At 42.9% G+C, this 15841-nt stretch overlaps 2 protein-coding genes and 1 non-coding gene across 14 annotated transcripts in view; 1 reads left to right on the forward strand and 2 right to left on the reverse strand.

Annotated features, from left to right (window-relative positions):
• Window positions 1–15841, reverse strand: part of LOC105687520 (peroxisomal leader peptide-processing protease) — a 53790-nt gene that overhangs the window by 11480 nt on the left and 26469 nt on the right. For 4 of the 11 annotated variants that reach the window (XM_048653716.1, XM_048653715.1, XM_048653714.1 and 1 more), the window contains one exon: window positions 13601–13750. The exons of 6 other annotated variants lie outside the window; for them this stretch is intronic. In XM_048653716.1, coding sequence (XP_048509673.1) covers window positions 13601–13690 — 90 coding nt within the window. In that variant the 5' untranslated portion in view covers window positions 13691–13750. Of the gene's footprint in view, window positions 1–1066; window positions 1293–13600; window positions 13751–15841 lie in introns of those variants that run through there. One more of the 11 variants, XM_048653721.1, reaches the window with a different exon arrangement.
• The window catches only part of LOC105687521 (ion transport peptide-like), a 37406-nt gene continuing 24087 nt past the window's right edge, over window positions 2523–15841 (forward strand). The window contains exon 1 of one of the 2 annotated variants that reach the window (XM_012403234.3): window positions 2523–2669. The gene's annotated coding sequence lies outside the window, so the exon portion shown is untranslated. Of the gene's footprint in view, window positions 2670–10487; window positions 12223–15841 lie in introns of those variants that run through there. The other variant, XM_048653729.1, reaches the window with a different exon arrangement.
• Trnap-agg lies at window positions 4712–4783 on the reverse strand. The gene has a single exon. It is a non-coding gene; the product is annotated as a tRNA-Pro (tRNA).

Raw genomic sequence — 15841 nt, forward strand, 5'->3', positions numbered from 1 at the left:
TCCCCTTATTTTTCATCCATTTTTTTTTCGCCCTTGTAATCTCAATCGAAGCTTCTCGCTTCTCGAATGATCGTGGTCTTGCGGCTCGGGGGTCATGAGGGCGAAAAATTATTTCCAACGCCACCGAACTTGACTTTTCAAATAATCCTGATTCACGCGAGAGATGTAGGTGCATCGACTAGACGAGCAGGACTTGGTACGATGTCATTCTTGTACTCCTTTTCGACTCTAATTCCAGCACCTCAATCTCGATACGGATATAGCCGGTGATCGTCGTTAATGCCATCGACGAAACGATCGTTTACATGACGCACTTTTGGATGAGTAGCGCATTTAACGTCGGATGAATGTTTAACAATAACGAGAAGCGGAACAATTATATGCTAGAGTGGATCTTGGATAAGTATACCCATCCGTCAGCTAATTGTGAGATCCAGTCAGCGTTATTCGCAATAATGAAAAGATAATTAGGTAAATCATGGCGCAATCGACGGTACGATTGAATGATTATTCGGAAACTAAACGATTTCTCATCCGAGCTGCACGACAAATGGATCGAAAAAAATATTTCCTCGAGACGATTCCAGAATTCTCATACGACTAACGCCAGTCATTATCCGGCGAATTTGTCAAAACCTACGCAATACTCCATTTATTCGTCGCGTGTCGTATTATACTATAACTAAGCATTGTATAGTTGTAACTATAACGTACAGGGTGACAGATTTGCTGTATTTCAGTAAAATATTTTTAGTAAAAGATGTACGGCGTTATTTCGTTTTCTACGTTTCACTATATTTCCGACTTTTTGACGATCAGGAAATCAACTTTTACCGAAGTCCTTATCTCTGCGTCTACAATTTTACGGTTCACCAAATGTATTTGACTAAATAACATTTGAACTGGACCACCGTGTAGATTAGATTTTCTTAGGCCCACGAGTACACGTGTTGCAAATTTCTAGCCTAATTTGTTTGTTTTTCCAAGTGAAGTCGCATGTTGTAGATGAATTAGATAAACCTACTAGAATTTTCTAAAGTAGATAGTTGTATCTAGGTAGGTATACCTGGCACCCCCGATCCAATCGAAGGGCTGCTCCTTCCGATCACCTCGAATTTCTTCACCTTTCCACACCATCGAAAAAGGTATCGGTAAATCGCGTTCATATTCTTTTCTTTCCATCATATGCAAAGATGCCCTGTGACGCGTATTAAAATACATTTCGTTCGCTTGCGAGAGCGAAAAGATTTTCTGAAGGTGGTCAGGGAAAAAGTGTCTTTTTCCAGGTCGACCTGAAAAAAAACCCCATACGTGATTTTCAGATAAATCGTGTGATTCGGCAGATAAGATATCGGGAGCAGGTATAATCTAGCGTAGTTTTGCTCTAGTCTATTTTCGGTTCATTTGGATCTATTTTGCAATTATAGGATCGACTGACTTCCAGGTAGGATGAAACCTATTACGTTCGCGTATACGTATTCGAGCCACGTGGAATTTTGTCGTTCAAAAATAAAAATATGTACGTGAAAAACGGATGAAAGAAAAAGCAAACAAGTTCCACGTGTACGACTAAATTGTTTTCGTTGGGGGAGGGAAAACGTGAGTATCACGAAAATTACTTTACATGCGGTTTCGGAATCACACGTTTTTTGTGACAAAAATTTCAGTCGCAGTCCCACTAAGGCGGAGAGCAGAGAGAAAACGGAGTATAATAAAAATATTTCACAAAAAACTGAGGTACGCCTAAGGGATGAACGATCACTTCTTTTTTTATCCCTCAACCTCCGCCATTTACGCAGGAAACCACTTTGCTCAACTTTATCCCGAGTACATTTTTCGCAGAATAATAAATCGAATGTCTGCGTGGCGAGACATCGTGTATCGCACTCGCGATGAATTTGTCAACTCATCGACCATTCGGAAAAGGAGATTCGATTTTAAATACAGATGAGAAGTCGACAATGGGCTTCTAAATATTGGTGATTGCAACGCATGGAAAAGAGACTCGACCTCGCGTACGCACGACGCGAGATCGGAATCCGATTTCGTCGATATCGTCAAATTTATGGAAAATACACACGTATCGTATATTTCATAATAAATTCCGGGTGCGTGTGCATACCTACATATATTTTTTTTCACATCCCTCCAAAGACTAATGATAATTCCGTTTCAAAAATTGCCAATTGAAGTTTGAACCGGATTCGGCCGGTGTCTCGTGAATGAAATGATTAAAGAGCCGGTCTTTCGGTGGGTGTAATTGTATACCTATACGCACGGTGACATACAACGTGATATAAAATGAACACCCTTTCCAAGATCTTGGCGAGTCGAAGAAATACGAAGGTATAGGTTATACTCATCAGGATCGAGACGCACACGTACACTCCGCCAGCTCCTAGGTACGTATGAAATACTCACACTTTTACGTTTGTGTATCACCAACACAATTAGACGCTATAGCAGGGGGTGGTTCTCGTAAGGACGTGGTCGCCTGCCGTGAGGTATATTAGACGCAGGACGTCTCGACGCTTCCATCACAACCCCGTGTGCCATCCTACAAGAAACGACATCGCGACTCTCGAGCTGCGGTGAACTTTTGGCTCTTCCGAGACAATACCAGATATCAACAAAAGTTTCGACTCGTTCGACACCGATTCGACCTCAAGGTGAGCAAAACAAATACAACCGAATAGAATAGCTGTAATATTTTTCACCACCCCGCTTTGTTTACCCTGTACGGTGAATTTTCGAGTGCACCGACGGAGAGAAAATCAACACACACCGTCGATCCGAAAGTTGACCCGCGGAGAGAAGTAGAATTTCGAAGAAATAATAGATGAGACTATATTCAAAGGCGGCGGAAGGCAATTAAATATGATAAAATTTACGATCATCGGTTGCTAAATATAAAGTGATCTCAATCTTAAACCATTCGTAATTATAATAAGACTCTAGCGTGCGTTATAATCGAATCGAGAAACCTGCATATCCAGTTGGATCACCCAGAAGTTGACCGGACTTGTTTACTTGTTCGTATTTCTTACGCCGCACGACTCTATGTCTTTATATATTACACGACCCCCGGCGGTCCGACTTGTTCCTTTATTTCTCATCTCGTTTCCATCTTTATTTCTTCATTTGTTAATCTTCCTCGAGATGAGGCCGTTGAATCCGTACGTGTATCACCCCCGACGAGCGGAGTCGCTCTCGATCCCGTTTTTGTCGCGAGCAAAAAATATTCAATTCTCGACGTTGCTCCGATGAAAAAAAAAAAGGGGGGGAAGAAAAAACCGGAAAGAGCGAAATCGCGAAGACTGTAAGGGCTGTCGAAATAATTCGAGGGATTTTTCTACGCCGATCTGGGCCGAGAGTCGATATTTTCGCGATGACCGGATGACGCGTGGCCTCGCCCCGCGGATACGCGATCGTATTTAACTTCGCTCTCTTGACTCGCGCCTTGAAATTAAAGTTCGAAAAGTCACGTAGCCGACCGATCGTCAGACACCGCGTACGTGTACGTTGTACGCGGTAAAGGAGAGAAAGCTACCGAAAAACGATGAAAAAAAAGTGTATAAATAAATTGAAAATAAAGTACAAGTATATCTCTCGCACGGTCGAATATACAGCAGGCGCAAGTCCTTGGAATTAAGAAGATGGGGATGGCGAATCGAGGCACGAAAATAAATCAACGCGTCGAATATAAATCGGAGCGGATGGCTAAAACGGATGTATTGAATTAGTTTGTCCATAATCCATTTTTGTCCGTGTGTCTGATCTCTAAAGGTGCCAATATAATAGCCGCGCACCAGGCGGGCAGTGCTCGTGTGCAGGGCACTTGAGATCAGCTGGACGTACAAGTGTTACAAATCGGCACGTGACTTTGCCGATTCTTTGATGTTCAAGTTCGGATATAGCCTTCCAAATTTATCTTTACCTCAAGCTCGTGTATACTTAATGGAAGCAATTGGAAAAATAAATAATTTCGTAATTGAGATAAGTAAAAGCGGCTACAATATGTACATTTTGAATTGGAAATCGCTTTTGTCCGGTTCACGTAATTTCGACCCAGATGCGTAGACGGTGGTACTCGTTCGCGCCAACGTTTACCTCGTTGCACTGAAAATTGCGAGCGCATAGGGAGACGGTATATTTTTTTGGTAAATTCGCATTAGTTTTTTTACGCACAACTTTCACCGAGAGGGATCGTACGATATACGTGCGTGGTACGTACGAGGCAAACCGCGGGCGTCATAGAAAATAATCAAGTCCCGAGAGGCATTTATTAAGCCAGCGTCCAACAGTCTGCGACCAACGGCTTGCCGGCGTTAATTATCGTTCTTAATTTATCTCAATTGTTTCTTGTCACAACTTAACATCGGATGATATCATATTCACAACGCGTTCGTTGGACCTTATAACGATATATCTTCTTCATCAGAGACGCGAATAATATAACGCGCGCCGCACACCGAGCGTCAACAGTCTTTCGTAATTTTCTGCATCTAACGGAATTACTCCGGTAAATGAGAAATTCGCGATGACGTTTATCCCGAGTCCGCAATTCAGTACGAATCTAAAAAGAACCGAACAGCCGAACGACGTACGGAGCAGAAACTGAGTCCTCCCCGCTTCATCGATTAAAATTGAATTGAATCGTTTCAAATTTTGGATGAATGGGAACCAAAAAAAAATGAAATTTGCCAAAATTGGGCTCGTCCGGGATTTGAACCCGGGACCTCTCGCACCCTAAGCGAGAATCATACCCCTAGACCAACGAGCCGCGGATATTGATTCGGCGATGACTTTCACTCCAATTTTACCATCTAACATACTTTCCGATGATCCGATCGATTCGCGTCCGAACAGATTTCAGTCGGGACTAAATGAAAATTCGATGAATAAATATGGTGTTGTTCGACATTTTTTCGGGCGTACAAAAAAAGTGCGGACATCCGGCATACGTCATATTACCGAGAGGAAAAATCGGCACGGAGAATGACGTCGAAATAATTCGTCCACGAAACGACGTCGCGTGTACTTTGACGCGACGTACGCCTTAAAAATACAAACATGAGTGGTACGGAAAAAGCGTGGGCTCTTCGTAAGCGAATGATCACGCAATTTCCTAGAAAGACTAGCGAATGAGTCTTTCGGGACACGCCGATCTTTTGAAAATTGGTATAATAAAATAGTGCGCGTACGACGTTACATCGCGACAGAGAAAATATGTCAGACCTCATCAGCTGCTCAACGTCGTTGATCGCGATATTGGGTCGAATCATACGGACCCGATAATATTCTGGCATGGGAAACCGCGTTTCCTGCATTTTTCCAGTTTCGTCGAATGAGAATCCTTCGTCGGGGTCCGATGGTTCGATTCGAGTCTTATACCCGCAGACGTAGGACGTACCTATAACGCGGTGCAAAATCCATCGGTGGGTGAACGCATGGTGAACGTGATCAGAGGTACGGGCGCTGCAATGGTGTGCATTTATAGGTGGGTATAGGTATACAAAAGCTGTGGGCTTAGTTGATACGGTAGTAAAGTAGAACTCGCGCCACCCGCCAGGAGCCAATGAGAAAGAAGCCTCTCTCTTACACACGTGTCTACCTACACACAGTTTGTATACGTATACGGTTACATCTATGTATAATACATACATACACACGTATGCAACGTACACAAATACATGTACGTATAGAGATATATTCCGGGCGCAGGTGGCATCCAGTGAAAAATATCCTTATGACTTTAAGGCTGACGACACACGGCTCGCGATGCGATGCGATGCGATGCGATGCGATGCGGAGATTTTCAACGTCGAGCACAGACCCCGCTCTTCAAATAATATATATAGGACACGGAGAGACGATGACAACGACGTCTCATACCTTAAACTTCCAGGCTCGCCTTCGTCCGATGAGAAAAGAATGCCAAATATGTACGGTGTGCGATTCAATTCTCCCACAGAATGCCGAGTATTCGTACAAAGTTTCATACAATATCTAATCGCAGCCTATCCCTATACTTTGCACAATGACCGCCAATTAACGTCAGAGACGACCGAAAAACTTTGAGAATTCGATCAGTTTTGTAGCCGCGGGAACACGAATGATAATTCGAACGACGCGATACGAGGATCCGATTCAATCACCCCTCGATATCGTACGAGTACATCGCGTGTGCGAACGAAAAATCAGATACGGTGTTTCGGTATCTTCTATCGTGGAATTCCAGTGAATCTGATTATTTGTGAAAATGACGATGTGCCAATTTCCTGTAACCATATCATTATAATAACAAAGTGATTATGAATGGAGATGTTACGCGGCGGTGATGAATGGGAGCCGGTTACTAAACCTACTCATCGTAGCGTGCTAGAAAAAAAAAAAAAAAAAAAAAATAGTCACGGAATACAGTTTCAAACCGTCTGAACAGGAATTTCCGATTCAAAAGGCGGAACATCCGGTATATCTCATGAAATGTTTAACGATGTATCACCGCGCATGACATAACGATGGTAAAAATAAATTCCGCAGCCCTACCCGGAGGACTGAGAAGTTCCGCGACCCATCGAGAAACGACAATTCGCCAATGACGAATTCGGGCAATTTTAATCATCCTCTTTGAAAAACCTGATGGCATTATTACGACTCTCGATTCCCCGCGGGCTGGTATATCACGAGCCCGAGACTCTCACGATTGTTCGGTTGATATAATTAAACTTATCGCGCGTGATGAAATTCGATGCACATCGTTACATGTTACAATATCGAGGGCACTTTATCGCAATAAATCCCGAAAGATTTTTCATCGGACGCGTGAGAATTTCATTCGATCCAAGTAGCGTCCTTCAACATCCGGACAGCGAGAGCTCCTTTTGTCACGTGTAAAACCGGTTGATTTCACTCGGAATGCGTGGTAATTTTATATTCATTCATTCCTCCGTTCGATCTATTTTTTATTCTTCTTCCAAGTTTCTCAGTCGTCGTTTTTTGAAACAGCGACGGTCGTACATTTATCCCTCGACGTCGAGCTACGCGTAGTTATGTGGATAAAAATTTACTCGCGTCACACGGACGAGCCCCCTCGAAAATATTTTTCTTCTTCGTTGTGAATTATAACATTGTTTGTTTATTACGTATCTTTAATAACCGTAGTGTGACACGAGATAAGCGTAAAATTAAACACGCGTATGCGTGCATTGAATTAATTGTGGGCGACGTCACTTCGGGCATAATATTTTGGTTGGTTATCTCGAACGATATATTTTTTAAATATATTCTCGTTTCAATTCCAAGAAGGAGTCGACGAGTACGAACTACCGTATTATGAATGAAATCGTCTTATCTCCGCGTTTCTACGTGCGTATCAACGCTCTACATATCGTATGTACATCCGCATCTACATCGATCTTATACATGTACCGATGACGCGAAAGTAACGAGGAGGACTACGTGACAAAGCTGCAACTTCGGTTCTGACGAGTCGGAAAATATCTGCCCTGAAATTTCCAAAATTTTTACAACCAATCAACAACAACAAACGAGCGGCTCGACCTACAACGATCCACCCTAGACGTTCGATAAATCTCCCCGTGCCATGAATTTCAGACGACGTCGTCGAAAGGGATCGACTTTTTACCGGGCTAAACATTTGATTTGCACGCGTCCTTCTTCCGATATCTCAGGCGGATGGATAATCTCGCTTGATTTATTCACCGCGTAAGAAAAGGCAAAATAGGATCAAAGATCCAAACCGTGTAGAAATCCGTACGAGTCGTGTACACGGATTTGGAAAAAAACAGGATCTCGCGTATCCTCGATCGGGGGTAAAACTTTGAGCCTTCGGAATAATACCGCACGATTCCGAGAGTCGACGGTACCGTGCAGCGGCAGAAGGAACAGAAAAGTACAGGGAAAAAAATAAGACAAATTAAAGAAAAAGAAAAAAAAAAAAAGAAAATTCGATTCGAGGTAGCACGGGTTAATTACCTGTACAGTCGGTATCGGTGAACGAGTCAGACTTTTGTACACACACGTACGTGAAATGGACCAACTTCTACATCTCTACGTTACATACCGACGACCACGAGAGAGAGAGAGAGAGACGCTCTGTATCTTATTATTACTTTACCGGTACACGAGAGAAGTGTATTCAAATAAATGTACAAAAGGAATGAAAAAATCATCGAGTTTTTTCATACGGTAGGTGGGTCTCCCATTGGTGCGATATGTACGACAGCAGCGTATATGGCTATACGAAATGATGAAAACCAGTTTTACAAATGTAATTCTTTGTGGCTATCGAAGATGTTTCCCCACTAACGTTTTGCTAATTAACTCGTTCGACACATCGATATCCATTTGATCAGCTTTCGATAGGTCCGCGGGGCGGATCTGTCGAACAGCGCTCGTAATTAACACAATTTGCCCGTTAGACGATACGTCCGAACGAAATAAAGCAATCATCTTCGTCGTCGTCGTCGTCGTCGTCACGGCCTTTCCAACAACTTCGCAGATACGATCGTCTCGACAATGATCGTTAATACCTACCTGGATATCCGTATATGCGTCATTAATTTGTGGTAAATTTATTTGCGATCGCGAAATCCGCGCTATGAAATTCCCGCAACTTTTTATTAATACCACAGCATCGCCATCATCGCCGTATATCACGCGCGCACGGTTCATTATCTCAATCTCCAGACTTTGCATTTCATACCGGAAGCGTACAACCTGCGGTACCCTCACGTGTATACATAAATATGCATATGGTGCAGCGACGCGAATGATTAAAGCTTATGTGTAAAGGACCTCCGTGGAAACGGGAGAAAAAAAACCAAAAAAAAACGATAGAGAGCGAAGAGAAAATTTTATTACATTCTCAATGACGAGCTTGACCGATCGCACACCTCGTTTCCGTACAAATGATTTCCCTTTTTTTCGAACACGATTATTATTAATAATTCAGCCGGTACGTGTGTATATATGGAAACGCCAAAGGACAGTCGCATTGCGGAAGTAACATTCCGCAGTTTGGATACGCTTCCTCGTGACGGGCGATATAAATAATTAATAACATGCACGGGAGAGTTTCGCGTAACTCCACATAGAGGACGAATCGAACTTATTACGTAGGCGCGGGTACGTGTACGTGTCGATTTATTAATAACGCGAATTTTAAACTCACGACGTACGTACGCGGCAGATAGCACCGTTGCACCGCAGGGTCAGGTCGCGTTCGCCTGTGTGCGCTTCGCTTCGTGATACTATTGGGGTTCGTGGACCCCACCGGATTTGACATTCGTCTATAGAGTCTAGACTCACGCAGTTTGTTCGGCGTTGCTGCGAAATTTCCGACAAAACTCGGAAAAGATCTCGACGAAGGAAAAACTCGTACCATCTTGCGCGAGGCGCAATTGAATTTTGCGCAAATTGGAAGAATGAGAAAAAAAAAAAAAAGAAAAAAATGAATCACCTTGAAAAATCCATAGATTCGACATGGCGAGGTCTCTCACGTCTCTAGGTGTCGGCCTCCGAAGAGCAAGGGATATACATGTAGGAGCAAAGAGTGAAGGAAAAAAAAAGCTCATTGTACGTCGAACGGCACGAGTGAAGCGGAGTCGGCGAAGCGAGTCAGAAGGCCGAAATCATGACCTCGCGATGTGACGAGCGATAGTCGTACGGAACACGTTTCTCACAAGCTGCGATCGTTTATCGCGCGAATCGAGTATCGAGTGATTACCCGGTTTATAAATAGAACCTCGATGAAACAATCCACGAAGATAAACGAAACGTCATTTCCCCGGTGGCGGGTATGAAAAAAAAACTAAATCAATATAGGAACGAACAAACATTGCACTTGGCGACGATTATTTTTCCAATGAAATATTCATCGGTTTCGCGGTTATGCGGTAATTCGATTACCCACATCGCATTCCGCATCGCCTCGATACAATACACACGTACACCCCGCGATGGTAATTCAATTTTCCCAGACGGCTTCGTCAAGGTTAAAATATTTCCGCGCGGCGTTAAAACTTTCAACCCTTGTTCGGACGACTTCGGCAGCAGGGAAGTTCGCGTTCATTTACAGACGAGCTTTCGATCGATCGTCATCGACGATTCGGGGGACTTTCCGCATCCGTGACGATGGATCGTCGCGGCTTTTTTTTTTCACCGTTTCCACGGACGATAACCGAAAGTCATCGTTGCACCCACCGCACGGCGTATGCACGTTATCGCGATAGCTCGCGCCACAATTCCATCGCGGTCTCGTCGACGGAGATATCGTAGATATACGTGGACGTGTAAACGTGATGTGCATCGCGTGTATTACGTCTGCATGTACGAGCATCGATACATACGTGTGTATAAAGTACTTTAGTTAGGGCCACTCTTAGCTCATTACACGTAGCCTACTGTATACCGCATGTACGCGGTTAGGGTCTAGGCTGACAGTAGCATCGTCGCTTCTGCAGTTCAGCAACGTCGGTTGCCCACGCATCGAAAGAGACGGCTGACTTTTTTCTCGTCGTCATTTCTGGTCCGAATTCACGTTGTTTTCCGATCATCGGATTAGCGATAACAACGCGCATTCGTAGGAAGCTGCAGAGCTTGATAACGCGAGTGCAACGTGGCTAATATTTGAGAAATCGAAACGATATTTTGAACTACCGCGTATCGGTGACATGTATTTTACCGGCGAGATTCGATGCTGCTTATGAAGTGGTGAAAATTTTCGACCGACGAACGGACTTTTTCCGAGCCCTATCCCGATTGTGACCATCTTTAATTTTTCTATCTCGCTTTCCGGGCTTGGTACAGGAGCTTTCGTTTGCGGCATTGAAAACGTGCGATCGTTTCTTTTGCTAAAATATCACGCGAGACCGGACGAACGACTGGGTCCGGAAGCCGGAGGAATTTTCGAGAAGCCTAAAGAAGCAGAAGAAGAGAAAAAATCTCAAGCTCCGCCGACGAGAGTTCGCGGAAGGCTGACAAAACTGATATAAGATATGCTGTGTTATATATTTTCATTCTCGGAGCTAAATGAGATTTTAATCGTGACGATCGGGTGTAAAATTAGATGAAAGTGGAAACCTTGTTCGCACCATTCGTGAGGAGGAAGAAAAAGAAAAAGAAAAAAATTACAAAATTGGCCGCCAACGATTCACATCGGCCCACGGTCTGTGGATGAAAATTTTTTGATATCGATGAGAAACTCGTCTCGTCCAATTTTCAATTACTTTGATGAATTTTAATTGAATAAATAGGTATTGGAACAGTCGGAAATAAAGGCGTGAGAAAATTGGCTACGTAAATTGAACGCCGACGACTGGCACGGATACAGACATTAACCCATCAGAGTGTGTACAGTCCCTAATACAACAGGGAGTTCTTTACACTGTGTGTCGATCGTCGACTACGTACAGGGAGGCGTCGTTATTTTCTTATACCCAACTTTGAATTGTTACAACAACTGTTCGACATTTCGTGCGAATTGCGATTGAACGATATCGCGATGCAAAATAAAATATATTTCTCACGGTTGACTCCGTGCTCCGATGAATTGTCGATCGATCGCGACTGACGAACAAGTCATCGAAGTTTGAACCGACGCGACGCAATGAGAGGATGATGTAAAATTGGAAATGAGGAGAAAATTGCCAATGCTTTATCCGGAAGTATAATTTTCGAACACACCGTTAAGTTTAACGGTTAAATTTGAACTGGAAATCTCCGGTGGCGAGAGATAACAAGCGATACGTACATATAGACACATGTGAATATAATATAAAATATATGTGGTAGCTGCAAGTACAGCATAAGCGAGATGTACGGCTGGTAAACATGGAGGAATAATTTTGCAGCCAATAATACAACGATGGAGCGATTCTACAGGGTGATTATGAAAACCAGACCAAAATTCATGATCTGCTACGTCAGTTTCGAAAGTGAAAACGGTTGAACGATTAATTCTGCAAATAACATTCCACGTAATTAACCGATCTGGAAACCATTGAAATTACGGTGCCGTGAAATTCTTACATTACAACGATACACGCAACTGTATCTAGGTGTGTAACGTGAGATTGTTGAACGAAAATAGTAACAATAATAATAATAATAATAATAATAAAGATAATTCGACGGTTCACGTGGACTATCGTCGGTATAACAAGCCTTCTGTATGCACGACTTCTTTTCCTGCACAAGGTGAGACCAAATTGAACGCCAAACCACATGTGATTTGTATACAAATACAGGCGTATACGCACTTGTAGAACAGCGGTATCGCGAATAACTGAAAGAACGAGTCGAAGAAGTAGGTATAAATGATTTTCAGCAGACGAATAGAAGAAATGGGGAATCGGATGAGGTTTTAGCCGAAGCAGCGCTATACCGAGTGTCAAATAAAATACCCCTGTGGGAACTTTGATGAGTCATTTAAGCAACGCGCCACCGACACAAGGCCGAATTTAATTGGGTCCGCAGCCGTGTGTAGTCGCGAGATTCGCTCACCGACGCATTCCGATCTGCGGAGCAAAGAATCCTACCGTCCCATTATACCTATACGTGCACGAATCCACGTGTGCAGTCGCACGTATCGCACGATACGGCGCAAAAATTTTGCTCATATTTTTCACCGTAACAGGTAAAATTCAGACGACACTTTACCTGTGCAACGAAATGAACGAAAGAAATTAAAGTCAAATAAAACGAAAGGACGAGGGAAAAATTTCGGTCGATACTTTTGTATCACTCCGTACGTGGGACAGTTTCTGGCTAGTGTCAATTAGCGTTTAATGCCGAATGAAAATAGGCCCGCGTCGGTATACAGAGCCAAGGTCGTTAATGGATAGGTGATGAAAAAAAGTAATCGAAATCGCTTTGCATCGAAGCGATTCGATGCGGAAGGATGAATTGGACGAGGCGAAATTGTGGTTCTGGTTAAAAAAACTCATCGTTTTGGATCAACAACAATAATCGTCTCTCGGTAAATTAATTAGCCGCATATCTCCCGATCATAAGGTAGAATAATATTCATGCATTCACTTCGGGTCGATCGATCGGGAAATTTCCTATTCCCTCATCACGATTCCCGCTATAACGTTATACCAGCTACGGTATAATTGTTTCAAATTACAATCAATATTTGCCGATGGAAAAAGATCGAGCGCGTCACCGAGAAATTCATAATTGTCAAGGCTGAAGGAAACTCCCACTGTGAAGATTGCGAATCAACAGCCGATTCAGAGACATATGTCAATCGTTTTCATTGTCAAAAAGCTTTCGTTCCCTGGTTCCCTAGTTACGACTCGATTACTTCTACGATATCACGGAGTGCGATTTTTTACAACTCGTTTATGAATGACGAGATGACGATGATAAAATCGTTGGTCGTCGAGTACGTCGGTCATTCTTAACTCGTTGTCAGGTGAATCATTGAAAATATAGAGTATTAGGTAATAATGTTCTACGGCATTCGGGCCTCAATTACTAACCTGTCCATTTTTGGAAATTTTTCTTATCGAACGGATCTGACATACTTTCGATGATAAGAAAATAATAAAAAATGTTCTGATTCACGTACGTTGACACCGTTAACGTCACGCCGGCAGGCCGAACACACCCGCTCGTGACGCACACCGATGAAATCAGGTGTGTAAAATTTCAACTTCATCACCTCCGTGGTCGAAATCTCTCATTTGAATGTATGGATACAAGCAGTTTCCACTTTCGTCTGCGAACACAAAACTGATTCACGTATCGCACGAATAATAATTATACATCCATTCGGGCGAAGCGCCACTTAAAAATCGCTACCACTGACGTACTCCAAAGGCGAGGGGGGGGGAAAAATAATAAAAAAAAAACAAAAAGATCGTTAATCTGGTAAACCGAAAGACTCCCGTAGATATTTATAACATCTGCCGGCGCGGCGATCCCGACGTGGAGTCATCCGGACATACTCGTAATTCCTTTTATGTTCTTCCCTTCATTGAAAATCATATGATATTATATGCAGCCGCATCCGTTCGACTGATGTGAAATTCCTTCACGGATTTATGGGATTAGATTTGTACGCGAAATACAATTGAGTATATAACGTACGTACGTAGACAAACGTGTAAATAACTGGAGATTTGAACGATTCGCTCGCACGTGAGATTTGTGCACCGCTGATGAGTCAGCGCGGAATATCTAATGCATGTGCGCGTGCATAACTGTGCATGTGCAAGTATGAAAGCATCGATGTGTACTGACGTCAGTCACGTGATTTACAAAGTGCTTTTCCATTCATCTGTTCCATAACCCGATGTTGATGTAACACAATTTTAATTTTTACCACACGTACGCGAGACGACCGAGCGAACGACTCGCGTGAAATGGAAGACTGATTTTTTATTCGTTGAGGTTTTTTCAAAAAAACAAGTTCCTACGAGAGCCAACCTCGAAACCCGAGTTCAAATATTGCGATACTTGCCTAAATTCGGCGAATTTTTTTGGGAAAAAACACAGAAAGAAGTGTGCAAACTGTCTCTGACTTTCCTGCAGAAACACATTTCTCGGTATACTGCCGAAATTCAAGTGTTTAGAAAAGTTGGAATTTTTTTCTCAACGATTAATTCATCGTCCGATCGACTGGTCTTCAGCTTTTGGTGTCGCTGACTTGCAAAATTGCACAAATTTTAATTTCGCATATAGAATAAAAGCGCGAGACGAAAGTCACCGAGTTGTAGGAGCGAAGTGTGTTTCAAAAAGCTCAGGTGTATGAAGTTTGGGAGGTTTACCGAAAGTCACGCGATCCGCCAACATTCGATTACACCACACGCATAATATGTATTTGTCAGTGAAACGAGTGATTTGGCAAATAACAGGTCTCCCGGATAAATTAATTCACTATTTTTAGGCCCAACCGCTATTTCGATCGGCATGTCTGGAAACTGGTTCCGTTGTGTGCGTCGACTATGAGCAAAAAATAACTTGTACACCTAATTGTGTAAAAAAGATAAATCAGAGACACCGCGTATTTTTGGAAGTGAGCAAAGTCCCGGTTTTAATTATTTTCCTAATCAATTTTTACCAATTTTCACGGATCGACTGAATTCCAAGCATGTTCAGAAAATTCTAGAACCTTTGACGCTCTGCGGACATGACTTTCCGAGTATTTCCCACTGTGGCAAAACATCCTAATTAAGTAGTTAGGCATTCATAAGATAGAGCTGAGTTTCATCTATGGAGACTCACAAGGTTAACTTCGGCTGGAAAAAAAAAAAAACAACATAACTAACAACAGCTTTCCACAATTCTTGGCAAAACGCGATCGGTATCGAATAATACCCGCTTACTTCCGTGACGTCGCTTGACAATTGCGATCAATTAGTTAATTATCGAATGGTATATAATGGTATAGTACAATAATAGTTCCGCTTACAATGATTCTCACTTGCCAAGAGCTGTCCTCAGAAAATGTAATAGGCCGTTACATCATCAACCATCACTGGATGCATACGTCATCGAATTGTTCCCGATGCTCGAACGATCGAAAGCGTCCGATTCCCATCGAATCGCATCTACGATTTTCTTTCTCCGCGAGCTTTCTATTCCACCGGGTTTTTTTGGTGACGCAACAGGCGACACCGGGGCGCCGTGGAATTGATAAGATTTTGATTTCATGAAAATTGTTCACCATCTAAAATCCATTCAATGACTAACAAGGTATTGCACCTATATCACACCGATGCTAACATCGTTTCGTCGTATCGGAGGCGAGATAAGATTTTTCATTTCACGCCATCGATTGCAATACAGGTATAGATTACGAAACTCG

This window comes from Athalia rosae, chromosome 4 (assembly GCF_917208135.1).
Source record: "Athalia rosae chromosome 4, iyAthRosa1.1, whole genome shotgun sequence".
In the NCBI taxonomy this organism is placed as follows: domain Eukaryota; kingdom Metazoa; phylum Arthropoda; class Insecta; order Hymenoptera; family Athaliidae; genus Athalia; species Athalia rosae.